The sequence below is a fragment of the Tamandua tetradactyla genome, chromosome 7 (genome assembly GCF_023851605.1).
Source record: "Tamandua tetradactyla isolate mTamTet1 chromosome 7, mTamTet1.pri, whole genome shotgun sequence".
Taxonomy (NCBI): domain Eukaryota; kingdom Metazoa; phylum Chordata; class Mammalia; order Pilosa; family Myrmecophagidae; genus Tamandua; species Tamandua tetradactyla.
This window is the reverse complement of record NC_135333.1, coordinates 69,475,745-69,503,628: the sequence shown is the minus strand read 5'-3', so window position 1 is coordinate 69,503,628 and position 27,884 is coordinate 69,475,745. Positions and strand designations below refer to the sequence as shown.

The 27,884-nt window shown below is 49.3% G+C and overlaps 1 protein-coding gene across 3 annotated transcripts; it reads right to left on the bottom strand.

Annotated features, from left to right (window-relative positions):
• CLSTN3 (calsyntenin 3) lies at positions 1 to 27,604 on the bottom strand. 3 transcript variants are annotated; one of them, XM_077169923.1, is made up of 19 exons: positions 27,474 to 27,604; positions 27,239 to 27,370; positions 24,769 to 24,891; positions 24,216 to 24,411; positions 22,702 to 22,910; positions 22,287 to 22,436; positions 21,841 to 22,026; positions 21,090 to 21,371; positions 20,246 to 20,358; positions 17,530 to 17,692; positions 16,726 to 16,782; positions 15,732 to 15,889; positions 15,449 to 15,597; positions 11,048 to 11,274; positions 10,578 to 10,748; positions 9,567 to 9,712; positions 9,213 to 9,348; positions 1,204 to 1,403; positions 1 to 1,004 (listed from the first exon to the last, which is right to left on the bottom strand). In XM_077169923.1, the coding sequence occupies exons 2-19, from the start codon at positions 27,300 to 27,302 to the stop codon at positions 864 to 866; spliced, it is 2,871 nt and encodes a 956-aa protein (XP_077026038.1). In that variant the 5' UTR covers positions 27,303 to 27,370; positions 27,474 to 27,604; the 3' UTR covers positions 1 to 863. The 3 variants fall into 3 exon arrangements, with proteins under 3 accessions (XP_077026038.1, XP_077026037.1, XP_077026039.1); XM_077169922.1 differs by having other exon boundaries at positions 27,239 to 27,604; XM_077169924.1 differs by lacking the exons at positions 27,239 to 27,370; positions 27,474 to 27,604 and adding an exon at positions 25,923 to 26,328.
• Between the last annotated feature and the right edge of the window lie 280 nt (positions 27,605 to 27,884).

Below are 27,884 nucleotides of genomic sequence, written 5' to 3'. Positions count from 1 at the left end.
GTTTTATTTGAAAACCCCAGAGCATGTCCCCTCCCTCCCCAGGCCTATCCCCCTACCCCCACCTCAGGACGCAAGGATGCCACACGCACACATGAGGCTGTGAGCTGCACACAGGAACACGGGGGCTATGCTCACGACAACATTGAAAAAATATACATTATATATAATCACCCAGCAGAGCCCTCCCCCCTCCATCCCTGTGACCTAACCACAGCCAGGCCATGGCGGAATGGGCTGTAGGACCTCGGGACTGCTAGGGAAGGAGGGGAAGAGGACAAAAAAGGAAGGAAACTGGGAAAGGTGGAGAAGCAGGGATCATGGAAAGAGAGGGGTGTGAGCTCATTAGAGGAACAGGGAAGGCCCAGTGGAGGGAGCCCAGGGTGAGAAGGGCCTCCTGAGGACAGGAGAGAGCAAGGAAAGGTAAAATAGCGGACTTCTTTCCATCCCAACCCCTCCCCACTGCAGTTGACCCCCCACACTCACATACACACAGCATCCATGGTGGGGGGCCGAAGAGACAGAGACACATGGGAGCTAAGGAGGGGGTGTTGCCATGAGGGGCAAAAAGGCAGCCAGAGTCCTCCAGCCCCCTTTCCAATGCAGCCAACCCGGGGCCTGCCTCAAGGAGCACTCCAGCGGAATGACAGGCCAGAGGTAAGGGGAATAGGTGGCAGGGGGAGGGCAGACCTCTGGGGGCCCACGGGGATTTTAATATTAAAGAACGACTTGCTCTGAAGAGTTCTCTTCCTCTTGGTCTCTCGTCTCTCCAAAATGTCCTTCTCTCTTTTCGTGGCAGGGGAGGGGGGGGGGTCTCTAATTCACCACGGCAGAGTTCTCTCTCTGTTTGGGGAGGGGCCGAGGCCTTAGTAGTGGTGGGGGGGCGTCTCGATGATGCGTCTCTCATCGCTGCTGGGGGAGTCGGCTGCCTCTGAGTCGCTGCTGTCCTCGTCCTCCTGCTGGCCACCAGCAGCCCCCGCCGCACAGTTCTGCCGCTTCTGGTAAGACTGGGAAAGGGCGGGAGCAGAGAGGAAGAGATGTGTGTGTGTGTGGACTGCACATACCCCAGGCCACAGGTCCCTTCTCCCCCACCCCAGACGCCACCCCCTGCCCGGGCTGAGCCTTCCTCCTGCCTGGTCCCTTCCAGAGCCTTTGCTGTAGGTTCCAGAGGACTCTGCACTCTGTAGACCCCCCACGGCCACTCACCTCCATGGGGTTCACAATAATGGTGAGAGCCGAGTCATCCCAGAAGAGGTCGGCGTCCTTGGGCTCAGCAGAGGCCTGGGGGCTTGAGGCCCCCGAGACACGGCGGTGAAGGGAGTGGATGCGTACCAGGCCCAGGACGACCATGAGCACCAGGAAGCCCACGCACACCACGATGATGAGGGTTGCTGCACTCGGGACCACTGTGGAGGGGAAGGAGCGGAGTGAAGGGGACATGGCCGGCGCCACTAGGAGACTGGGACGGGGGCGGGGGGGCAGCCTCGGGCATCAGGGGATCCAGGGTGAGAGAGGATAAAATCCAGGGTGACCCAAAAGACATGGATACCCTGCAGGCGCTGAAAGGGAAACCGAGCCCAGTGGGAAGAACAGGAGATGGACTGGGCAGGAGGGGACAGAGATGCCACCACAAAGGCCAAAGTGACAGACACACAGTCAGAGGGAAGCAGACATGTGAAGGGAGGCAAGGGCTCCTGGCCCAACACGGTCTTGAGCAGCACATTCTCAGCAGAGAGAAAGCAAGGACTAGAATTTGCCTTCCCCAGACTCCACCCAGCCTAGGAAAGAGGTGCCCCTGAACCCAGCAGGGGAAAAACCAAGAAAGCCACACGGGCTGGTCAGGTGCAGAAGGAGAGAATGTCGCCCTGCATCTTCAGGGGAGAAGCAGGCTCTAAGCCTGGCCTGGCTGCTGGAAAGGTGGTTCTGACACCCATGACTAGGGGGACAGTTCCCAGGGGCAAGGAGCAGCCTCTCTACTTACCCACCTGGACTGAGCTCACTCCTGCTCAGTGACACCTCCCTTCTCCTTGTGGGCACGGGGCTCCTGGACATCTGGGGTATCTGTTCCCACTGAATCTGGCTCTGAGGTGTGCCCTCCCCCTTGGCCCTGCTGTGCCTCTGGTCCCACAGCCTCATTTTAATGCCCAGGCTCAAGGGGGCATAGACCCAGAAGGGCAGGGAGACTTGGAAGGGTGCATGCACCCTCATCCAGACCTTTGAGCTGATGGCGGCAAGGCAGACATGCATGCACAGGGACATGCCCAGGAAGAACATGTGGGCACACAGCTGGACGAAGCCCACCACAGCCCGCACCTGAGACAGGCCTCGGGCGGCCCGCACACTCACCCACACCAGCCACTGGACCGCCTGCTCACACAGCAGGAGTAAAGGGATACACCTGAGAGTCTCCAGCAAGGCACTGCAGAGCTGCATGTGTAGCGCCACCCAGCTCCCCAGCAGCTGGGCGGACCAGGCAAGCCCCTGCAGGAGCACGTACATGCTGCACACCTGGACCCCGAGGGCCGCAGAATGAGCAGCTGTGATCACCACCCTGCCTGCCTCCTGAACACACACGTACAGCGCCCGGAGCAGCACCCGCAGGCGAAACAGAAGGGCCCACAGCCCCAGGAATAGCAGGTGGAGATAGAGACCCCACACCCGTGCCCCCAGGCCCAGGACCCTCACAGGCAGCTGGCTCACTAGCCCCCACATAGGTGCATACCCCTTGCCTGCCTGCTACAAAGGGGCTCACCCAACACAGAGGCCCAGATTCTGAGTTGTCGCACTGCTGGGGGACTATCACATTATATGTCCCCCCACTCGCCCTGCATGTACAGACCAGCAGTCACACGAGCTCCCAGGAACAGACACACACGTGTTCCGGCTCACATATATATGCTCAGGCCCGAATATACACACAACATCTGAGACTCCTATGTCTAGAGATAAAGCAGAGAGTGAAGAAGCACACGGCACAAGAGCCCCCCACCTGCTGCCTGGCCCTCCTCCCCAGCTGCCAAAAGCTCACTCACACAGCCGCCTGCTCCCGGGCCAACCAGGTGTGTGGAGAAGGCCCTGTCCGAGCAGGCACACCACTGCGCACCTCCCTAAGGCCGCCCAGATGGCTTTCTGCCAAGTTGGTCCCCCTCTTGCCCTGACCTACAGCCCACTTAGTGCCACTCTCCAATTAGAACTGACTCCTTGGGAACTGACACCCGGGCAAAGAAGGGCTAACTGGATCAGCAATTTCTCAACTGCCTGGGGACAGGGAAGGAGGCAGGAAGGGACAGAGCTGCCCTTTCTGGACGTCTGCAAGGAATCGTCCTTGCCAGGACTCTGTGCCAATGGACAAGACCCAGGGGCAGGTGACTCCACCAGCAGATGGACCCTGTGACAAAGCCCAGGCCCTAGAAGGCATGTGAGACCCCACATTCAAAGTGGAGGCTGCGGAGGGCAAACTTGCCCTTTGGACACAATGATGACAAGCCAAAGCTTCTGGTCTGTGCCTTCCTCCTCTGAGTCCCTGGCCTGGTGAAGGAGATGGCAAGTGGATTGCCAGGAATAAGAAATGACCACAGGAAAGACGAAAGGCTGATGCTCTATCTGTAGGCAAACAAATATAGTTAAGTTTTTTTTTAACAAAAAGGGAGGTAGGAAGATTTTTAAACTCACTAAAGACAAAACTCAGGAGTTTTTAAGAAGCACAATGACTTTTGCTGCATTAGATCTAAGCAGTTAATTCTGGCCCTGAGTTGCCTCCAAAGCCAGCACTAAGAGTGTTTTAGCACATGGCTCATGCGAAACTCAGGGTTTTGTTTGTTCTTAAGAGCTCTGAAAGCCCTATCCACAGCCCCTGGAATGCCCCCTTTTTGCAGATCCTCGGGAAAAGACTTCTTTCTGGGCTCCTATCATATGATTTTCGTAAACTGCTCTGGTTTCCTTTTGCTTTAGCCTCAAGGAAGCTCAGAGTCAGAATTCTGGCCCATTCTAGCAACTGCATAATATCTCATAGCATGTATTTTATGTACTGACTTTATTCCCTGGCTTCATCTTATTCTGTCATTGTCCCTTCCTCCTAAACTCCTAATTCACTTTCTTTTTAAATTCTTTTTTAATTCTATTTCACTGTACATCTTTCTGCAAAGACTCCTACTTGTAGGCTACAAAGTAGGGAAGTGGTTCCCAAACCTTGCTGCACATTGGAATCATTTGAGTATCTTCGAAAACTACTGATGAACAGTGAACCCTAAGTTAAACCATGCACTTCAGTTAAAAGTACAATTATTAAAATGCACAACAATCTATTGTAACAAATATTCTGCCCATTGCAAGATGTCGGAGGTGGGCTGGTGTACAGGAATCCAGCATTTTATGCATGATTGTTATGTAAATCCACAACTTCTCTAATAAACAAAAAAGGAAAAACAAAACAAGACCAAAAAAACTACTAATGCCTCACTCCCAGCCCCAGAAATTCTAATTTAATGGGCATAGGGTATAACCTAGGCTTTAAGAGTTTTTGAAGCTCTCCAGGTAGTTCTGATATGCATCAAAGCTTGGGATAACTACATGAATAATAAATGACATGTCTTCATCATCTCATCTCACCCTTCTTGGCCAACCTCGCACTTCCTTGCCATCATGTTCAGTCCCGTCCCCTTTGTCTTAACACATGCTATTCCCATCTGGAATACACTTCCCTTTTCTTGATGCCTATCCAAATCCCTTCTGCTCTTCAAGGACAAAGTTCAAACTCTGTTCACCACAAAGCTTCCCCTGAGGGTCCCAGTTCACACTGATCTCTCTTTTCTGATGCATTTATGAGCTTCAGGAAATGAACCTCTTGTCCCTTTAGGGGGAACAGTATCTCTTACTGTTTCTGCATGTTTTGAGTAGTTCGATATTGCAAAACCATAACTCTGTAACAGTACTCTTGGGGCGGGAGGGGGAGGGGAAGGAACACTCTGAAATCAGGGCGTGGACCTGGTATGGATCACCAGGTAAACTCAGGAGACATCCGTCACCAATGCCCTCAGGTGAACCATGAACTCTGTGCCCTATTTAGGCCAAAATAAGGAACTCGGCAGGGAGAAACAAAGGTGGGCTGCTGCTCTCCATAAGAATCTCAGGGGAATCACTTGGAATACATTTCCCTTTGGATGTGTATTGACCTGGGAGGCTTGACCTGACGTCCGCTCACAACAGTGGATGGAAAGGCTGGGATTCACCATGGGCAGGGGAAGTATGAAGGGTTGTATTATGTCCCCCACAAAAGGCACTCAAGTCCCAACCCCAGGTCCTGTGGATGTGAACCCATTTGTAAATAGGACCTTTGAAGAAGTTATTAGTAAAGCTGTACCAAACTGAATGAGGGTGGGCCCTAAAGCCATGGGAGCAGTCAGAAGCCTGAAGCCAATGGATTCCAGAAGAGGAAAAAGAAGATGCCACCATGTGAATTGCCATGTGATGGAAAAGCCAAGGACCAAGAATCTCTGGCAGCCAGCCCCAATATGCCGCAGTCTTCTGGGAGAAAGCATCTTTCGGATTGCTGATGCCTCAATTATGAGCTTCTCCTAGCCTCAAAACCGGGGGCCACCCAGGGGTGTAAACCTCCCTGGCAGAGTAGGACAGAAATCCTAGAATGAGCTGGGACTCAGCATCAAGGAATTGAGAAAACCTTCTCAACTGAAAGGGGGAAGAGAAAAATGAGACAAAATAAAGTGTCAGTGGCTGAGAGATTTCAAATAGAGTCAAGAGGTTATCCTGGAGGTTATTCTCATGCATTATATAAATATCCCCTTTTTAGTTTAAGGTGTATTAGAGAGGCTGGAAGGAAGTGCCTGAAACTGTAGAGCTGTGTTCCAGTAGCCACGTTTCTTTTAGATGATTATATAATGATACAGCTTTCGCAAGTGACTGTGTGATTGTGAAAACTTTGTTCTGATGCCCCTTTCATCTACGGTATGGACAGATGAGCAAAGCAGATGGACTAAAACTAGATAAATAATAGGGGGAACAAACGTTAAAATACATTGGGTAGAGGGAAATACTAGTGGTCAATGAGAGGGCGGGGTAAGAGGTATAGTATGTATGAGTTTTTTCTTTCTTCTTTTTATTTCTTTTTCTGGAGTAATGTAAATGTTCTGAGAAATGATCATGGTGATGAATATACAACTATGTGATGATATTGTGAGCCACTGATTGCATACCACATATGGAATGATCATATGTTAAGAATGTTCATATTATATGTTGATTGATTTTATTAATAAAAATTTAAAAAAGAAAGAAGCCATACCCCACCATGGCTGAAATGTTAAAAAAAAAAAAAAAGAGCCAAAAAATTCCCATTCCTTAAGCCAACCCATTGTATGGTATTTGTTTTAGCAGCTGGAAAACTAATACAGGAAGCGAGGGTAGTCCTTACAGTTACTGGAGCTTCCCAGGCAGCTCTGGGGCTAAGCGGTGAGAAGCACTGCCTGACACTAACAAAGGAAGCTCTGGGGCCATGAGAACATGACTCCCTCACCTGGGGCTCCTGCCCAAAGAAAACAAGGTTCAAGAATATCTCCAGGCCCAACAGCAAGGCCAGCCCTGCTGTGCCTTGGGCCTAATCTGAGTAGCAGGACTAGTATCCAACTCAGGTAAAGTTGAGTGGGATGATGCCTGAGGAAAGAACTAGAGAAAAAGCTATGGAGTCAAGAGAGGGACTAAATATATATATATATATGTATATATAAAGCTGACCCCAAGGATCGATAATAAACCACTTGTGATGCTTTGAAGCTCTATGTGCCCCAGAACAGATCATGTTCTTTTCATCCATTCCTGTAGGTGTAGATCTGTTGTGGTCAGGACCCTTTGATTAGGTTATTTCAGTGGAGGTGTGCTTCAGGCGAGTCTTAATCCTCTTACTAGAGTCCTTTATAAGATATAAGAAGATAAAACAGAAAAAAGCCCCAGAGAAGCTGAGAGAGGACACACAGAAGCTCAGAAAGAAAGCCACAGAACAGAGGAAGCCACTGAAGCCAGAAGCTAAAAGCAATGAAGCCCAGGAGAGAAAGGAGAGGCCAGGAGAGAAGAGAGAGGCCAGGAGAGAAGGGAGAGGCCACCAGATGTCACCATGTGCCTGGCCATGTGACAGAGGAGCTGAGGATTGCCAATAGCTGGTCTTCAGGGAGAAAGCACTGCCTTTTGATGCCTTGATTTGAGCATTTCAGGGCCTTAGAACAATAAACTTATCGGCTAACAAGTTGGATTTTGTTAAAAGCCAGTCCATTTCTGGTATATTGCATTTCATCATTTTTAACAAACTAATAAAACTCTTTAGTTCACTCACATGTGTCTACACTTGATCTTAGCCAAAAGGCCGAGAAGCGATCACTCACATGTTTCTTACTGGTTTCTTTGAATCTTTGCAACTTATGTCTTATACCCCTCCCTCATTGCCACTTTCCTCTACTTTGCTGTCCTGAATCAGAGTAAAACCCTTTACATTTAAAAGGCCCCTGTGTTCATTGGTAGAGAGAGCAAGGAAGAAGGAAGGCAGTCCTGGGAAAAAGGAAACAGAGGGGTCTGTACGTGTGGTGGACACAGGGCAGGGAGGGAGAGAAATGGGGGAGCTGGCCTAAGCCTTGGGAAGCTCCTCAGGAGCTCTCCCAAATTAGAGGCAACTACAAAGAAATGAGCCTAATAAAAAAAAAAGTACCGCATCTAGAAGGAAAGCATGTGGAGGGCCAGGGTTTAGTGTGCAGGCTCTGGAACCATGTGCATGGGTTACAATCATGACTCAGCCACTTTCTAGCTGTGTGACCTTGGACACAGTACTTAACCTCTCTGTTCCTTTATTTTCTTGCCTTTAAGTTGGGTTAATTCTAGTACCTATTTCAAGTGTTATTGATTGCAAGGACTAAATGAGTTAATATGGGTAAAAGCCATTAGCACAATGCCTGATACACACTCAGAGTGGTATTCATTATTATTATTATTCCCATCACTATACTGAAATGCATGCTAACTTTTACCATAATGTCTTCAGCAACTACGAACTTCTTCCAAAGTGTTGCCTCTGCAGAAAGCATTCTTGGAACTCCTTTGGGAATTGCCTTCAGAGGCTGTGACATAACCTTTGACCATTTTCAAAAGTGAAAAATCTGTGCCCTTTGAGCGCGGATTTAGTGTTTAAAAATTAAAATGACATCCAGCATCAACTCTGACAAAGGTTAATGATGAAGGTGGGTAATAATGAACTGGGCCAAAAGCAAGGTGCATCTGCAAAGCAATAACAAGAACAAAAAAATGTGCTTCCTAAATTGGCTTTGAAAGCAGTTCTTAAAAAGAGATTCCAAAAACCATTTTCAGCAACCTCAGCATCATTTTTTCATTTTAACCATGTGGAGGAATACCTGTTTTATAACATTAAGTGTAAATATCAGGTTACAAAATAGTCTGATCCCAACTTTGAAAAAAATTAAAAGAGGCATAGGAAAAAGACTAGGACAGAATATACCATATTAACAGTGCTTTCCTTTCTGTGATGGAATTATGGCTGATTTTTCTTCTTTATGCTTGTATTTCCTACAATTAAGCAACTCTTAAATTGGAAATTAAAAGTTGCATCACTGGTAAAGGATCCTGGGCAGGGAATGGGATTGCTTTGAAGGTCAGGATTTCATCTGGATGTAACATTTTGAATATTTCATTTTAGAAATATTCTTATGGCTTTATAGATAACACACAAATTGCTCATGTGACATAGTACAAACTTTCTACATGAGGTTAGAGACAGTATCTATCCTATAATTCTTTTATGTCACTAAAGTACCTTAGGACAGTAGTCATACACAACAGATGTTTAATAAATACTTGATAGCTTCTTTACAGAGGAAACCTCTGTAGGTCCAAGGTTAATTTGATATTGTTGGGGGGGAGGGGATGGGCAGCAGGAAGAACAAAGATGCCTAAACCCCACAATGACCTATGATTCCAGGCCCAAGTGCCCCCTGAAACAACACAAGGCTTATGTTCTTCACGAGGGAAAGTAAATGATCCAGAAAGAGAAAGGGCTGTTCCATCACCACCCACCATGCCAGATACCCCAGGGAACAGGACCCAGTGTTTCATCCCTTCCTTCCCCTCAGTGGTACAGGGAGAGGATGCCTGTGCCCAGTCCTCGCACCCGCTCCCCCAACCCAGCCTCACATGGCCTTACATACTAGAGTTTCGGTGGGAGCTGGCCAGGCTGTGTCCAGCCATCTCTGGGGGTGGCTGATGACCACGGTGCAGGAACTGCTGGGAGCTGAGCACGTGGCTGGGGTGGGCCACCCGGTTCACACTGTGCAGGACATTGACCTGGGGAGAAGCAGGGCTCAGTGGGCACATGTGCTTCCCCCCAGGTCCTACTCCAGCCATCTAGAGCCAACCTCCATCTCTTAACTATGCACCACATCTTCTTCTCCTCCACCCACTGCAGGGTCTAGGACCCTTCCTGCCATTTACATTCCCACCAGCTATTGGTTCAGTCCACTCCACCCCAGCTCCTTGCCAGAAAGAAGGCAGACTCTGGATACCTCCACGATGAACTCATTGCTGGAGTAACGGCCGTTCATTTCTGAGCAGGAAAGCCGGAATTTCCTGGCATAGAGGGCAGCTCCATGTCGCAGCCGATAACGAGCTTGCCTCAGGATCTCCTCATAGACAGTGATGCTCTCTACCCCTGTGGGATGAGGAAACAGCTCAGCATGAGAGTCAGGAAGGCAGGCCCTGGGGGGTCACCCTCTCTGGACTCCCTTCAGCTGCCACCACCATGGCCCAAGGTAGCGGGGTGGGGGGGCAGAACCAAGTCTCCTAGATAGGTTAGCCCATCTCTCAACAGGGGTGGGGCCTGAGTTCTCTGAGGAAGAGATGGTCCCCTCCCTCTTCCCTACACTAATCACTCTGTGGCTTCTGGGAGGGAGAGAGTGAAGAGAATAAGGAGATCCCCCAAGACAGAAGGAAGGTTGCAAGTAAGAGAGAAATTGAGAGTGAAGAAAATGCAGAAGTCCTCAGTGAGTCCCTGGAAGGAAATGGAACTATGAGGGAACTGGATTACGTCCAGCCTTTTCCATTCTCCCTTCTGGAAGGGCCTCCAGATAACAGCAGCAGTCTTCCTTTGGAAGCTACTAAATCATTGCTTTCCACTATTCATTAAGAGAGAAGTGTATACATGATGTACTAGCTATGATGTGTAGATGAGATTAGTAAAATGGAGGATTGAGAAAATGGTTCATATTGAACAGCTAGAGAATAGAACCTAGTAAGAGAAGAATGAGCCAAAGGAGAAGGATAAGAGAGACCAGAAATGGAACCAGAAGTTCAAGGGCTAGGCTGTAGTGAGGATTAGGGAGAAAGCCATATTTGGTCCCAAGCCCTGGCAAATCCCCTGGAGGGGCAACCTGAAAGCCAGAGGATCTTCCAGCCTAGGAACAAAATAGCACTTGGCCACATCCCCCAGGCCTGGAAAGAGGTCTCTCTGGGTTTCCCTGGTGCTGGAGGATAGGGAAAGAAGCAGAAAAAGAGGACAGGCTTTGAGGCCCACTGACCAGAAATGGTGAGGTAGGCAGAAGTATTGGTGAGCTCCAGTGTTCGCTGCTGTAAGGACACCAGGTCCAAGAGCAGACTTTCCCGCTCAGGATCCAGATCATCTCCCACCAGAGAAATTTCACAGCCATCCAGGTTGTGCACAATCTCATCCGACATGCGTGTGTCTGTCACTGGACAGGGAAGAGTCAGGGAAAGAGGTGAAGGACCCAACAAGGTTCAGCCATCAATCCACAGCCATCCTTCCTCCCCTTCCAGGGTCATTCCTGGAGAAAAGTCAGCATCAAGAAATTCATTCTGACCATTTCCTAACACCCAGGCGTCTCCCTGTGGTTCTGCTTCCTGATGGCAAGTGGTTCTAGTCAAGCAAATGCAAGATGCTGTCGTCTCCTATTTCTAGCCTCAGATTTTCTCCCTCACTCTGGTTCCAGCCCCTTCTCCTGGAGCTGTCACTTCCTGGAGTCATCCTTACCTGTGCCCTGCCAACTCTCATCCTTTTTGGCCTCAACTTGGTGAGAAATGGAACATGTGATTTGAAGATCGGGGAACAAAGGGATCCCATCGGGCCCCTCAAAGTCCACAGCCGGGCGGACAAAGTGAGCGGTGCCACTCAGGAGGATCTGGGGGGCATCAGGCTGCAGAACCACCACGTAGCCCTCTACGTCGGGGATGGAGACACAGGACTCCTCGCTGAAGCACCTATGTGAGTGGAGGGGAAAGAGGCAGCTGTGACCCCAACATCCCCTTCTTTACAGTCTATATTCCATTTCACTCCTCGGGGCCTCCACCTTTCCAATCGAGCACCCCATATCAGGGATGTTAAAGGGAGGTAGTATTTCTTTATCCCCAACCCTGGAGCAAAGCTGGAGGGCATGACCCCCTTTCCTGGTAGGACGCCACTGCAGGAAAGGGTTAGGAAGAAAAGGTCAAGCAAACCCAACCTGCAGGGGCGATCACAACCCCGACATCCCACCCCAGGCTTGTAGAATATCTATCAAACCTGATTTTAATGAAAAATAAAACAAACTGAACTGATGACATTGCATATACAAATGCAGTTCTTTACCCAGGAAGCTTTTTTTTTTTTAAGTGTATTCAGTAGAATATCTTAAAAATATGTGGGGTGGGGGCCTGTCAAAGGACATCCTCCTTCTTGGTGGTGTCTTCCATTCCCTTCAGTATCAGAGAAACACACTCTAGTAAAACCTGACCATCTTGGACATAGCTCCCCCCTCCCAAGATGTCACACTGATCTAGGCACCAGGACATTCTATCCCTAGGGGACTCGGCCATTCCAAACCAACCAACAGCACAGCCACTCAGGAACTACCCTTCCAGGGTAAGTTCTAGCACAATCCATTGTCAAAATAATAATGACACCTCACAGTCATATAGCACTCGCTGGTCTATAAAGTATTCCACCCATATTATTTCATGCTAGCCTTATTTCATCATGGTAGAGGAGGAATTAGAATCCAAAGCTTACTTAGATAAAGCATGCTGGCCACACAATTAAGATGCTACAGAGTCAAGGCCTAAACCCATTCTTCGCATTCCAAATTCACTGATCTTTCCACCAAACAGCCACACTTTGGAGAATGGTGAAGTAGGGAAATTTGTACCAAAGGAATTTATTTATAAAAGAAGTACCCCCTCAGTCTTCACAAGGGAGTTGGTAATTCATGGAGAGGGTCTATGGTCCACATGCTTGTGCTGACTGAAATTATTTTTAGGAGATTGCTGTTATTCCTAATGTTACTGAACACACAAGCTTAACTGTCAGAGCCAAAAGGGGGAAGGTATAACCACAGCAGGTGTGATGACCACTTGCTGAGTTCCTATGCCTTGAGACTCTCCCCAGCTACACAGTCCCCACTGTCATCCAGAGAGGCCCAGGTCAGAGCCTCTTGGTAAGTGACCCAACTGGCCCCTGGGAGCACAGGATCCAACAGACATCCCCACTGCAACGAGCAATGTTGTGTTCTTGGAGCCCCAAGGGGAATAGGGGGCCACCTCTGATCCAAAGGTACTTACTATCTGGTAGAGAGACTAGGTGTGAGCCATGAAGCTCACAACACAGGCAAATACCATCACGGCCATGTGAATGGAACACACAAAAGATGGCTGAGAGTTCAGGGGAGGGGAGGGTCATTTCTGGCTAGGGTGGAAGTGGGGTACTTGGAAAGGGAACGTAAGAATAATCAAGAAAAGCAGCAGTTGAGTGAGCCTTCGAAGGATGATAGGACTTTGGTAGGCAGTAGAAAGGCTAAGGGGAGTAGAGGAACATGAAGCAGGAAAGGGAGGCAAGGGCTGGATGTTGAGGGCTTGAATACCCTGATGAGAGTCCTTTCCATTCAGTGAGCAAAAGGATGCCACTGAAGTCTTCTTTCATCAGAGAAGCATGATGGTGAATACTATGAATTAAGGTCTCTGACCTAACCTGAGGGTGGAGAATGAACTAAGGATGGAAGACTTGAGGTAGGTAAACTAAACTAGTCAGGAGGCTACCTCAAGAGGCCAGGTGACCACTCATGGGAGCTTGGGTTCAAGTGATTACAGTAGAAATGGAAAAAGAGGAGGCAGAGAGTCTAGATGGCCTGTAAATTGCTGGGGCATGCAGGAGGAGGCAGACGGGGAGGAATCAAAGATGACACAGAGGTTTCAAGCTTGAGTGATCTTCAGAACAGAGATGCCATTACAGAACTGGAGAATTCAGGGAGAGGAGCTAGTTTGGGCATTAAAGATGATGGCTTCCACTTTAGCTTATTTTTTTGAGGTGCTGGCAGAACTTTCCAGATAGAGGTTACAGCATGCAGGTGGTAACCCAAGAGCTACAGAAAGAGGACAAAGTTGGAGAAGATGTAGAATCCATCTGTTCAATGATCGATACCATGAGAATAGACAGACTTTCCAGGAAAGAGAACAAAACAAAACTTAGGAAAAGCACACAATTAGGCATTCAATGAATGGCTACCATAATTCTTGCTTTAGATGAACAGAGGTTCAAGGACTGAAAATTGGAAGCTAAGGAAGCCAAACAAATGAGGGCAAAGATATGCATCAGAGAAAGGGAGATGCTGCTGGGTATCTGTCACTCTCTGTTTCACACACACATATACACCCACCCACCCATACACACATACACAGCCTCACTCTATATCATTTTCCCCCACGACCTCAGGGAGGTATTGGGATAGCACCAACCAAGTGGTAGCCCAAGAAATAGAGAAACAAAAGCTCTCTCTTTCTTAACTTCATAAAGGAAACACCAAGGCTCTCTCTCCCACCTCTATTACAGGATTCAAGTCAGGTTTCAAACCCTTAGATAAGCTTCTTCCCTGGTCATGAAAGAGGAAGGAGGGATTCTGAGGATAAGCCAGTCAGCAAAGAGGATGTCAACTCTTCCCCTGTGGGAACTCCCCTTACTGAGCTCCACCTCAAGCCAAGAGACAGAGTCTACCCTCTGACTCCTGAGCATCCTGAAGAGGACAAGATGATTCCTTCGTCTCGGAGGAATTAAGCCTTTCATAACTAGATGACAACCCATAGCAGCCAGAGTTCTGAGTAGGATCTAGTGGGTGTACCCTCAGCTCTGACGTGTGCCCACTGACCTCACCTTCTGCCTGTGGCTTTCACACCATGACCACCCAGCAGCCCAATTCCTAAAGGCCACTGACCCCGCCTTCCACAGCTCCAGCTGGGAGGTCTATTCCTCACACCCCATCACTCTCCCCTCTAAGCTGACACTACTTCCCTCCTGTGACAGGGAGAAGTCAAAGATGTCTGTCCTCACATGGTTCATGGAGAAACCAAAGTAGAGGAAGGGGAACTAATGTGAAAAGAATTCAGAAATCCAGATCCTGGGTCATGTCATCCACCCACTAGATGTCAGTATCTCCTAAGAACTAACCCACAAAAGCTAAGGGAAGAAAATGCCTCCAGCATTTCCATAACAGTTAATAAGTGCTTTGCTAAGCATTTAATCTGGATTATATCACTTAGTTCTCATAACAATTCCATAACTTAAATTCTATTGTTATCTCTGCTTCACAGATGAGAAAACTGAGGCTCAGAGAGATTAATTTGCCCAATGTTAAAATGTTAATAATAGACTCTGTGTCCTTCACTGCCTTCCAATTAATATGTATTTTAAGCATCTAATATATACTTAAACATTGAAATACCTATAATTTTTCTTTTAAAGAATTCAAAACCATCCATCTGGAATTCAGAGATCAGCAAACTTTTTCTGTGAAAAGCCAGATAGCAAGTACATTGGGCTTTGTGGGCCATAGGGTCTCTAACCAAACTACTAGGTTCTGCTACTGTAGTGTGAAATCAGCCATAGGCAACATGCAAATGAATGGGTGTAGCTGTGTTCCAGTAAAATTTTATTTACAAAATCAGGCAGCAGTCCAAATTTGGGACCAGAGCCCCAGTCTGCCAGCACCAGATTTACCACCTTGTATTTAACCTTGCAAACACTTGATGAATCAAAGTTGAAAAAGGGAAAGAAATTAGAGCTTACTATTCATCAAGGTCATCCAGGCAATTAGAATTGAGTAAGAATTAATGTCAGGGTTTCCAGTACCTTCTGTCTTCCACTTGACATGTCAGCATAGAGACATAGAGAAGACCAGACTCCCCCAAACCTGGAAGTATGGCTAAGGGGAAAGAGTCACAATCCAGTTGCTGGGAAATCTGAGTCTAGTCCAAGCTCTTCCATGTGACCTTCAATAAGCCAAGCGCCATCTCCAGGGGCCAAATCTCCCCAAATGAAGGAGGTGTGCCTGGTCCACAGTGATGGCTCAGGCCAAGGAGTCCTGACCCTCTCTGGTCACTCTATCATCAGCCCGCCCCACCCGACACTCACTTGACAGCAGTGGTGAGGCGCAGGGGCCTGACGCCAGGCGTGGCAAAGCGCAGAGTGTTCATGTAAGCCACATGCTGCAGGGCATGGTTGAAGGTCTCCACATCATCCCCCTCCAGAGTGAGCAGGGACTGCGAGGGGTTCACGTGGACCTGGGTCCCAGACACAGACACAGCTGAGAGCAGGGCGGGGAGGCAGGAGAAGAAGGAGTACAGGTAGACAGGTGGGGCCAAGGTGAGGGGCAAGGAGCATGCCGGGAAAGAAAAGGCTAGAGGAAGGGCTATACCTTCATGCCTTTGCCCAGGCTCTCGAAATCCCTATAGTCCAGCCCCTCCCGACATGCATAGAGGCACTCGATGACCTCGCGGCTCTCCAGGCGACCTGAGCGCACGCTGAAACCAGCCAGGTAGCCATGGAAGTAGTGGTGAATCGGCAAGGGGTCTCCTAAGGCAGGAACAGAGGAGCGGGACCAGAAGGTGAGAGGCCAGAGGAGGGGAGAGGTTGGGCAAGGAAAGAGGGACCAAGAAAAGGGGGAGGAAGAAGAGAAAGAGGAAGGGGAGGAAAGAAGAAATATGGAAATGAAAAGAGAGAGAGAGAGAGAGAGAGAGAGAGAGAGAGAGAGAGAGAGAGAGAGAGAGAGAAAGAGAGGAAGAGAGAAAGAAAGGAAGGAAGGAAGGAAGGAAGGAAGGAAGGAAGGAAGGAATGAAGAAAGAAAGAAAGGAAGAAAGAAGGAAAGAAGACAGGTGAGAGAAAGAAATGAGGATAAGGGGTAGATTGGAATAGTGAGAGATGAGACAGGGGAAGAAGGGTGAAAAATAGAAGCAACAGAAATGAGGAAATATTCCAGTGGAGCGAGAAAGGGAAGACAGAAGCCAGGACTGAAGAGAGGAAAGAGGAGAAATGACGAGGAAAAGAAGACTGCAAGAGACAGCCTCTTATTACGGTGGCATGCAAGGAGACAGAGAATGAGTGTGGGCAAGCTTCAAAGGATGCCCAGATCTTCCCCTCCTGATATCTGACTCCTGCCACCTCCTTTCTGCTCTGTGAAAAGCTGGCCAGGGAGCTCCTTTTTTTAGTCCTGTAAGCAGGAAAGGATCCCCAGAATCCAGCCAAGCTACATCCAGCCTTGACTTTCCAAGGAAACTCTGCCTGGCTGTATTTCTCTGAGACTTTGCCCCCTGGTGGCATTTTACAAGTAAATACAAGGCTGGGTAGGATTTGGGGTGAAAAAGGGAGCACAGAACAGGAAGCTCAGGTCTCAGTTCTTACACACAGAGTACCTTGTGTCGGGTCTGTACTGTTGTCACCTCCTTTTTCCTTCTCTTTATTCTTCTCTTCTGGAAAAAAAAAAGTACCAGTGAGCTCAGGACTGTGGAGACAGATTGACCCAGAAGAATGAGAGGTCTTCCCTGCTCTGATGACTCTGTTCAGGTAGCACTTTCAACCACTTCACTGAGTCCCAATCCTCTTTTCACATCCCGATCACTCAGGCCTTTATTATAGAGGTCTCTGTAACAAATCCCCCAACATATTGCTGGAGAAACACAAGGTTCTGGGAAGACACACACACACACCTGGAAGGAAACATTCCCAGTTCTACCAAGCTAGCTTACTAGTGAATTGCTGCCTTCCCAGTTTAGCTTAAGGAATCATGCCCTTGTCCAAAATCTATCAGACAACCAACCTAATACCTAAAATGACACCCTCTTTGGGTAAATGTGAAATGAAAAGAAAAGGCTCAAAATTTAGAAAATCAATGAATCTCTAAAGGCTCACCATCCTCTGACAAGGAAATGAGATGGTGAAATCAAAGTGGAAACTGGCTGAAGTTATAACAGAGATTCTGATGATACCTGAGAAAGGCATTCCTACAAGTCAGGGGTGATGGTCATGGAATGGGTGGGAGATGTGGGAGACTGTGGTCTCTTCTCCACTAGAGATCTTTCTGAGTCACCCTACCCAGCTGCAAGAAGATGCTGCATGAGGTGGCCTCCGCTCACCACCTGTCCTTGCTCCTTCCTTCACCAGTCCTAAACCATTGGTGGCTCTAAGCTTTGTTCTTCTGGGAAGAACAATGGACTTACCAGTCCAGCAGGCCCCAATCATGAGAGCAGGTTCCCTTCGGGGCGGGTGGATGAGGCCATTGTCATGGATGAGGGCAGGGTCGAAGGAGATGCCATCTGCATAGAGTGTGACTGTGGGAAACTCAAGGTTCAAAGCGTAGTGGTGCCACTCGTCATCACAGACCTGGGAGATGAGGGTAAGAGCAAGAACTTCTCAGCTATTTCATCTTCAGGGAACTAACCCAAGGCACTGCCCCAAATCCTGGGAGAAGAGGGATAGTCCCTCATGTCCCCAGTTCTACCAACAGGACTTACTAGTGAATTGCATAAGGAATAGTGCCTTTGCTCAATATCTGTCAGACAACCAGCCTTGTACCTAAAAATTCTACCCTTTTCATGTAAATTCTTAAAACTATAAATATTCCTAAGAGGAATAATACACCACTTTATGAATAAATTTTTTCCCCAAAATTTTATGTATGAATTTTATGTATGAATGTATGGCACTGGAGCCTCTAGGGTAATGTCTAACCCACCAGGAACCACCAAAACACATTTTGCTTCTCTTTGCAGTTTCTTCTAGGGTCAACCAGAAGATGGGAGTGGGAGGCAGTCAGAGGAATGAAGGGTAAAGCATTCTCTGCCCTCTCAACTTCTAAACAGTGGGACTCCTCCAGGTTCAAGACCAAGGCCCTCTTCCCTTTTCTCTCAACATTCTTTCCCTACATGTAACCTCATCTATTCCCATGGTTTCAGATACCATATTTATGCTGATAATTCCAAAATCTACATTTCCAGCCCAGAACTCTCCCTTGAATGCTGGGCTCTTCACTTGGATGTATCACAGGTATCTCAAATTTAACATGTGTAAGATGGGAGTCCAAGTCCCTTTCCAGTCCCTCAGTCTTCCCTCAGCAATAAAATGCTCCACCATCCATCCAGTTGCTCAAGTGGGCGGCCTAAGGAACAGCCTTCATTCTCTTTCTCTCATCCTCCATATCCCACCCATCAGCAGGTCCTGTCAATCTCGGTCCTACTAGAACGAAAAATAGTGTGTTTCTGTGCACTTGTGCCCACCCCCATTGCCACATGTCACACAAGGCCCAATCTCTCAGATGGACCATTGCAACAGTCTTGTCTCTTCACTTCCCCTCTTATATCTCTTCAGTACAGTTTACCTACAGTTGCAAAAAGGATCTTCTTAAAATGTAAACCTGATCGGATCATGTTCTTTCTTAAAATCCTTCAAAAGGCTATCCCATCTCTCATAGGACACAATCTAAACTAACCCCAGCAGACAAGCACAGCATGGTCCCTGCCCATCTCACAAACCTCATATCCAGTCTTTTCCCTTTGTTCACTGAACCCTAACCTCGCTCACCTTTTTTCCACACCTGGAACTTGCAGTGCTCTTTCCTGCCTCAGGCCTTTGCACTTGCTCTCCCCTCCACCTGGTACACTCTTTCCTACTCTCTTTTCATAGCTGGCTTCTCCTCATCCTTTAGGACTAAGCTTAAATTTTCCCTTAGTCAGGCCTTTCCTGGACTTCTAGTCTAGAGTGAGTTCCCCTTCTTCCTGCCCTCCCCCTTCTCTACCTCATGCGCGTCCTTGTTTCTTTTAGTGCAATTATCAGGATTTATCATTTTGCACACCTATTTATTGTCTCAAAATCTAGCTCCATCACTAAAATGTAGGCTTAGTGAAGGAAAATATTTTGTTTCATCTTGTACGCCATGGTATCCCCAGAACCTAGCAGAATGTCTGGGACTTGATTAGTGTTTAATAAGTACGTGTTGAATAAATGATGATGAATCAAAGAAAATAGAAAGGATAATATTACCAATATTAGCAATCTTGGGGGAAGATCAAGAGGTGGCAATTTTAAAGACTATCACTTTAAGAGAATTCCTCAAAGAGCAAAATCTTTTGTAGACAACCCTCAATTATCCATCCAGTTTGTAGATTTTTAAGCCCTTCATTTCCCTTCCTTTCTCTTCTACTTCCTGCCTTTTTTAGCCATCTGCTTACTCAGCCACTCCACCAGGGTTTGCAAGAAAAACAGAAGATGGAAACTCAAATTAGTCCACTTTGGTCCTTGTGGTCAGCTTGGAGAATGGCTGAAAAGAGAAGAGCCTATAACTGTTGGCTCAAGAGAAGATTTTTTTAATTTTTTGATCATTTTATTTATCCTTCATACTCATGGACAGCAATAAAGAAAATTAACATGTGGAGAGAATTACAAAGTTCTATTATATCACTTAACTCTAACAACCCTGGGATATAGTTCTTGTTATCCTTATTTAATAGGTAAAGAAACAGAGATTTAGACACATTAACCAAGATTTCATGACTAGTAAGTTCCCCTGGCAGGACTCAAACCCAACCTTTATTCCTACTTCAGAATTATTTATTTTCTTGATTACATGTTAACTGCCTGAGAGTCAGAGATGTGTACTAATAAGGTTCTAAATAAGAGAGAGATTGAATAAAACAAGGGGAAAAAGATGGTTCATCGGTTTGGGTGTTAGTGGTGATTTGTTTCTTCCAGGAATGCTTCCTGCAGGAGATATGCTTTGGAAAAAGAGAACAAGAGAATCTTGGGTAGCATAACCAGTGAGCAAAAGTGGAGAATGAATGAGAGGTACAGGGGTAGCCCAGGAAATGCCAACACTGCCTGAGAAGCCCCCTTCCTGAGAGTGACACCCACTGGCCTTCTGGAATCTGGTCCCAACCTCACCTGCTCCAGCTTCCAGAGGAACTTGACTGGGCGGGCACTCTCAAGCAGGGGCCAGTAGAGGAAAGCAATTCTGCAGCCATGGACAGTCAGTGAGTAGTGAGAGAAGCCATCCTCTGAGAAGAGAGGATGGAGGCAGTGGTCAAGCAAAGGACCTGTGGCAATTTCAAAGCACCAGGAGGGAGAGGACATGTGTGCTTGCTCTCTTGGTCTCTTTCTCTCTTTTCTTCTCTCACACACACATGCACACACACATACATACACACAAGAACCAGTCTAAGTAATAACTACGCCTTTTCGACACTCTGATTGCCTGAGAGAGGAACACTGGCAAGCCTGCTCTCATCCAACTCTTTATTGGTCCTCTAGTTAAGAGAAATGTCATGGGTGATGACCTTTTTCAGGTTGAGAGAAATGGGGTTGGAAAAGCGGCTACAAATGAAGGAGCAGATCAAGGCTGAGTCCTCCCTAGAGGCATGTGCCACTGCAGTACAGAAAAGATACCTACTTGGAGATGCAGCCGAGGCCCCTAGAGGCAGAGGATGGGATGGTGATGGAGGAGAAAGAACAGGACACACTGTTACCCAGCCTTTTCCATTACAATGAGGGGGCTTTGATGGGAGTGGAGATGGGAGCAGTGGCTGTGAGTGGTTCTATTGCTCTCTGAGAAAGGCTGGATTTCAACATGTCTTGTGCAGATAAATCACAGAATTTCAGGGAGTATCAAACCTACTGCTACCATTTCACAAAATGAGGAGAGGAGGAAGTGATCTGCCTGCAGGACAGTGACAGAGCCAGGACAAGCCAATTTTCCCAGTCTTGGACCAGTCCCCCATGGGAGGCTTACCGTTCTGGACAGTGTTACACACTATGGTTTCCTCTTCCTTCTTGCCCTTGTTGGGAGTGATGCCATGCTTCATCCAGAAGGACAGGGTGAAGTGGTCACTGAAGCTGTCCTGGGGCCCAGAGCCCAGACCAGCTGTGCCACCCAAGGGCACCTGCACAGCTTGGGTGCCATTGAACCAGTAGATAAGGCTGCTGTCTTGGCTGTAGTGCACTGAGAGCCCTGCTGTCCAGTTGGCATTGGGACCAGGCATGGGCAACAGATCCACCTCCCCAGGGGCAGCACCTGCAGAGCCCCAGGAGGCATAAACATCAGATCTGGGAGGCAGCACGTGGGCAAATGGGACAGAGGTAGGGAAAGAGTGACAAAGTGGGGCTGGGGAAAGCTATCCCACAGCTAGTCCCACCACCTCTTCTCATCTCTCAAAGACAAGACAGGGATGGACCTGTCCTCTAGAAACATCTCTTCAATTAACTCAACTGATTTTCCAACACTTCGTCTCTCCCTACATTGCCCCATAATGTATCTAAATTATTGTCTTATGCTAGGATTATGCATCTTGGCCAACGACATATCTATCTGCCTTTTTGGGTCACAAGAGCTAACCATGTGCCACGACCCAGGTAAATATATACATGTGGGGATGGTCAGAGGGAGACGTAAGGCAGGTTGTAAGGAAAGGGGCAGAGGAGTATCCAGCAGAGGCAGAGTGGGGAGGGACAGGCCTGAGAGGCTGGGTGGGGGGAACACCAACCACAGAGTTTCCGCAGTGCCCGCTCTGAGTAGTTGTCGCGGTCGCAGCCCTTGGCCACGTGGCTGGTCTGCAGTTCTATGGTGGCCTGAATGTTCCACAGTGGCTCATCACAGGTCTCCAAGCGGATACCAGGGAACAAAGCCAAGCTCCCAGCTCCTGGTGCATATTCAATCCTCTTGTTCCAGCCTGCATGGGTGAGGTAGAGAGAGCAATACAGAAAAGGGAGGGTAAAGGAGTAAGTCAGCCTCTCCCATTCACCTTTCTCCTACCATGTGCACTGCCAGCCTTGGGCTTCTAGGAAAATGGCTCAACCATCACTACAAGCCTCCTCCCAGATGTCCCTCCCCTGACTCCTGGCCTAGCCCCTATGCTAACAGAAAGGACAAAAAGAGAGACACAGGTGAAAACTGATCACAAGATGGGTCTCACAGAGCTGAGCTGCTCACCTTGCCAGCTGGGTTTACAAGTGGGCTTCACCTGGATTTCCACCTCAGCGTCATCTGCTGCCCTCTTCTTCCCACAGTCGTAAGCCGTCACTGTAAACTTGTAGAGCCTCTCACCACTGTACTGCAGTTTCTCGGTGTTCTCAATGTTTCCTGGAGCGGGAGAGGACAGAGAGGGCCAGGAGCACTAAAGAAAGCCTCAGAACGCGAGGAGAGGATTCGTGAGTTCATTGAGAAGCAGGTGAATTAGGAAGCAGGAAGCTGAGAAGGTATCTGGGAGAAAAGGGGCTGCTCCCGGGGGACGGAGGATGTGAAACGAAGGTCTGAGGGGCAGGAGTGGAGGGCACAGCCCTGGGTTGCACTGGCAGGTGTGGAAGGACAGAGGAGAGCAGCCAGGGTGGCCTCGGGAGGGACTCACCATCATTGTCAATGAGGAAAGGGGTGTTGGGCGTCAGGATCTCATAATAACAGATCTGGCTGTACTGCGGGGAGCAGTCGCCATCGATGGCTTCCACCCGCAGGATGCGATCGTACAGCTTCCCTTCAGTCACCGCGGCACGGTACAGCCGCTCCACAAACACAGGGGCGAACTCATTCACATCATTGACCCGCACGTGCACGGTCGCCCTGCACACACCGGGGCGGAAGAAGGGACAAGGAAGAGTCAGCCAGCCTGGATGGGTCAAGTAAGAAACCAGATGGGATGGTTTCTACCCCCTGCCCCCTGGACACCAGCCTGGGTCAAGATTGGGCCAGAGACGGGCAGACTCAAGGGAGAAGTTCCTCAAAGGAACTGGGGCTAAGGAAGGGGTATCTGGTGTAAGGAATCTGGAACAAGCCCAGGGGACACCAGGAACTGGTTGTGCTGACTTCTAGGCCACAGGTGGGGTACCCAGCTGAGGGACTAGGCAGAGGATATCATGTTCAGCAGATCCTTTCTCCACAACAGTCAGAGCCAAGGGGATAATCAAGGAAGATGCAAAGCAAAAGCCAAAGTTAAAGCCAGCTGTAAGAAGGGACATGACGTCTGTACAAAAGTCATAAGCCTTCTGACATGCTGAGTAATTTGAGAGAGGTGTGCGCTGCCTTCTGTGCATGTGTGTGAAACGTGCTTGTGAGGTGGGTGCCTTCCTGCTTGTGCACTGGGCCAGAAGAGCAGGAGCCCTTCCTGCTGAGCTCCCACCACTGGCTGAGTTCCAGCCCCGCCATCTCCATCCCAGGAGGCAAGGGTCCTATCTCCAAAAGGGAAACTAAGTCATAAAAAGCCATTGCTCTCTAATGCCTCTCTGGGTGCAGGAATCCTGACTGCCGATCTTTCTCCCAATCCCCAGTGAGAAGTCAGCTGGGAAAAGAGGAGTCCCAGACTCTATTCTCTTTCATGCTATGCCGTCTACTTGTCACCTTCACCTGGAGCTGCATGTGTGTGTGTCTGTGTGTCCATGTGTGTATGTTATGAACTGTGTGAGTGTGAGATCTGGATGAGAGCTGAACAGGGTACATCCTCTTCCTCTTCGTCATCATCACAGCTCCCACGCATTGAGCCTTTTACCACATGCCAGGCACTGTAAGCTGTGCTTTACACACACCATCTCATTTAATCTTCACAGCAACCCTATGAAGTAAGCATCATCATTACGCCCATTTAAAAGATGAGGAAAAGTAGATCCAAGAAAGCTAAGTAAGATGCCTGAAGTCCTAAGAGGCTGAGACAAGATTAGATCCCACTAAATCCTACTCTATGTTTCAATCTCCTTGACCAAAGACTCCTGGACAGGAAGAACCTTGTCCCCAAATCCTACAAACAGCAGGGGTTGGGTTCTATTCAGTGACAACATGGTCAGGAAATGGTGAGAGGCTTGGGCAAGGAGGGCAGAAGCTTGGGAAGGAGAGGGAGGGCCTGCTATGGTGGGGGGGGTTCAAGGACTTCCTCACTTGTGGGACTTCTTGGTGTTGGCACCATCGGGCCCCTCGCCACAGTCGTAGGCCTGGATAGTGAAGGTGTGCTCCTTCTGGGCCTCGCAGTCTACGGGCTCCTTGGCCCGGATCAGCCCTTCTCCCGTCGCCTTGTCCAGGATCACGGCCTCAAAAGGCACCCCGGACCCATGGAGCCGGAAGCCACAGATCTCACCTGGCAGAGGGAGGAAGGAAGGAGTGAGGTTCCTGTGTCACCTCCATCATCTCCTCCTCCATCCTCAGATTCCCAACATCAGGTTGCAGCTTCACCTTTCCTCCCAAATCCCCAACCCTTCTCTTGTAGGCAGGAAAGCCTTAATTATCAACCAGACCACTCCAGCCTCAGCATCACTGAGCAGCAACCTCTTAGAGCCACCAGGTCTGAGATCTGGTGAAATTTTGATGTGATGAACCCCTACCTTTCCTATCTCTGGAAAAGTATCCCGTTCCCCTTCTTGAGCCTCCTTCTTCTTGCCCTCCCAACCACTCTTCTCTCTCCTCCCCAACCTGGCCATCCCTCAGCTCCAGGTACCTGCATAGCGCAGTGGGGCATCCTTGTCCAAGGCAAAGAGTGGTGGGTTCAGCAGGACAGTGTTGTCGTTCTCCATGACAATGCCCTGGTATTCTGCCTCTATCCACGGCTTATGCTTGTTGGCTGGCCCCGCCCCAAGGGAGAAGAGGGGAAGCACTCCTGTGAACTGGACCTCCAGTTCCAGAACCAACGCTTTTTGGCCAAATTTACATCCCAGCATCAACACCCTTTCCACCCCCTGTAGAGGCACCTTGCAGAAGGAAGTCCTAAGTACAAGAAATCAACGTTCTAAATAGTCAGACTCTGGAGGTCACAACCTTCTCCTACAAGATACATAGTTTCCATGGCTACAGACTGCTGGGGTGGGGAGGCTCACTATCTCCCCTGGGTCCCAGGATCACGGGAAACTTCTTTAGGGATTCTAAATGTTGGAGAAGAGAGTGGAGACTAGGGAGGCAGGGAGCAGTGTGGGCCCTCAGATGGCCCTGGGAGAAGGAAGGGATGGACGAAGCCAGATTTGGAATTAGGAAAAGAAGGAGATCTAGAAGTTTCTTGAGGTCCTGGTTGCTTATCTTCCCTTCCACCCTACCGTTTTGGTTCTGATCCCTTCACTCTGCATTTCTCCCAGCCAAACCCCAACCTAGGGCCATTCTCCCAGCACAGAGGGAAGGGGAGAAAGGAGGGAAGAGAAGAGATATAGGACAAAGGGAGGGGACAGGGAGGTGAGGGATGGAGCAGAGGGCTCAATGCCAAATGACTGGACCCAGCAGAGCTGACATCCTAAGGGATTATCCAGCTGGCCTAGAAACATGATAAATCCCCTCCCTACTTCCCACTCCCACACTCAGAAAGGCACACACTCATAACCAGCACATTCTTTACCTCCCACAAGGCCGCACTCCCTGAACCCCAATTCTTACACAGACCCATGACTTAGTCCTAATTCTTGCCTACCCCATCCTTCTTCCCTTTAATCACTAGCCAATGCAGAACACTATGGGACTTAGTTTCTGGAGCTCCTCTTCTCCTACCAGACTCAGCTAACTTATCCCCCTTCCCAGAACTGCTGGCCTGATAATGTGCTACAGGGAAGCTCTGCAGCCTCCCATTCCCTCTAAATCACCCCCAAATCCAGCCTCCACTGGTTGCTGTACCTGATCCCATCATGCCAAGCCCCAGGCTCCCAGAACACGTTCATGTTGACACATCAGCAGGACATGGGCAGAGGGGTCATACCACCAGAGGGAAACTGAGTCACCAAAAGGAAATTCATCCCCAGTTAGAGCAAGAAATCCTGATTTCCATTCTTTCCTTTAACCCTCCTCCAAAAAGCCTCTGGCAGCTGAATGCCAGTCCCTTTCATGTAGATGACCACCTAAGCCCCTGCCCCCCCTCCAATGGCTGAGGAGGAAGCCACAAGATGGTGTACAGGAGGCGGCACAGGAAGTGGCAAGAGGCTAAGAAGCCAGGCTGAGGTCAGAGACGGAGGCGAGGAGCCCCAGGCAGATAAAAGAGAGTGCAGAGGGAGAGCTGAGGCACAGCCACAGCAGAACCCATGCAGCTCCGCAGCTCGCCCCTGTCCCTGCTCCCTTCCCTGGTGCAACGGGCCACTGCCCTCCTCCTCTGTGCTGCCTACTCTCCCCTATTTTCTTTCGCTCACTCCTTGACTCACTTAACTCTTCCTCCCGTGGCTCTCCTCCCCCACTTTTTCTCACCATTTATTCTTGATTTTCCTCTCATTCATCCGTCCTTTTTCCACCTCCACCTTTGTCCTTTTCTGCCCCTTTGGGTTCCCTTCCCGTGCTTCATCCCCCTTCTCCATCTCAGTTTTCCCTCTCACCACTCTTTTAGGGCTCCCCACCCACCCCTTTCTGCCCTTCCTTTCCTTTCTCTATCTACTTCTACATACCTGTACCCTCTGTCCTCCCCACCCCCTCCCTCAGTCCTTCCGATGGCCTCACCCAGCTGGATTTATCTGTTGTCTGCCAGAGAGGGCAGCTCTGGTAACCCACAGCCCAGCTGTGCGCAGGCATGAGAGTGTGGATGCAGAGGGACACGCAAAAATATACGTGCTCCGAATTGCTGAGCTGCGAGGAACAGTTTCTCCCCAGCATGGGGTGGAGATGAACCAGATGGATCTGTCACACACCTTAGTGCGTGGGGCACACCCCAGTGAAAATGGATACCCGCTGGGAGACGGATGTCACCCCTGGGGGCAAGTCCTTCCCAGACTTGAGACATCTACCCGCATGGAGAAATTGTGGGGATGGAGACCAAAGGGGGACAAAATGACCAACAAGAAAAGCACATGGGTAGAGAGGGACCAGAGAGGAGGATATGGCTGAGGGAAAGAAGAGGAACAGACACCTGTAATGTGCCAGAGAGCCTCCCACCTCTGCCCACCCCACCCCCACATCACTGACCCAGCTGCCCCTCTCTTAGTGCCCCCACCCCTCCCCACCCCACTCACCTTTGTTACAGGAGCTGGAGGGGAGCAGGGAGGTCAGCAAGAGGGACAACAGCAAGAGGGTCATGGTGTGGTATGGGGCAGGGCAGGGCCAGTGATCGCTCTCCCCTGGGAGCCTCAGCCTGCTTGTGCCACCTTGAGGGAGGGATACAGGAGCTCTCCAAGGATGGGAGGGATGATGAGGGCAACAGGACAGTGACAGAAGAGGCTGCTGCTCACACTAGTCCATAGAACAGACCTGGGCAGACCCCAGCTGGGTGGCTGAGGTGGGGGACTTGCAGTGGCTTCTTCTCGGTCCGTCTCGAGCCCGGCGTCCTGACTCTCTCACTCCCACCCCATCCCCGCTACTGCAGGATGACGTCAGCACAGCCTGGCAAGGATTGATGGGGCTGCTGGCCAATCGGGTAGCTGAGGGGGCCAGGTGCTGCAGGGGGGAGGGGACCAATGAGACTGGGGAGCAGGGGCGGGAGAATGTGTTAGAGCTTTTTTCCACTGACTGCAATTTGGGGGTGCAGGGGAACTGCGGGGGCCAGGGAGGAAACTGAAAAGCCATAGAGGGGGTTGGAAATAAGAGGGACATTGGGAGAATCGAGAAGCTGGAAGTCAGGGGGCGGGGAAGGGAGGACGTCAGCAGAGACCTGAGTAAAGG

Bases quoted from the DNA above. Each gene is read 5' to 3' on its own strand.
- CLSTN3 (XM_077169922.1), bottom strand. From the start codon at position 27,302: ATGACCCTCTTGCTGTTGTCCCTCTTGCTGACCTCCCTGCTCCCCTCC. The intron at 15,890-16,725 runs GTACTCTGTGTG...TTCCTGCCTTAG, and splicing joins CAGTACAGACCCGACACAAG to GAGACCCCTTGCCGATTCAC. The intron at 11,275-15,448 runs GTGAGTGTCGGG...CCACTCACATAG, and splicing joins CGCCTCACCACTGCTGTCAA to GTGCTTCAGCGAGGAGTCCT.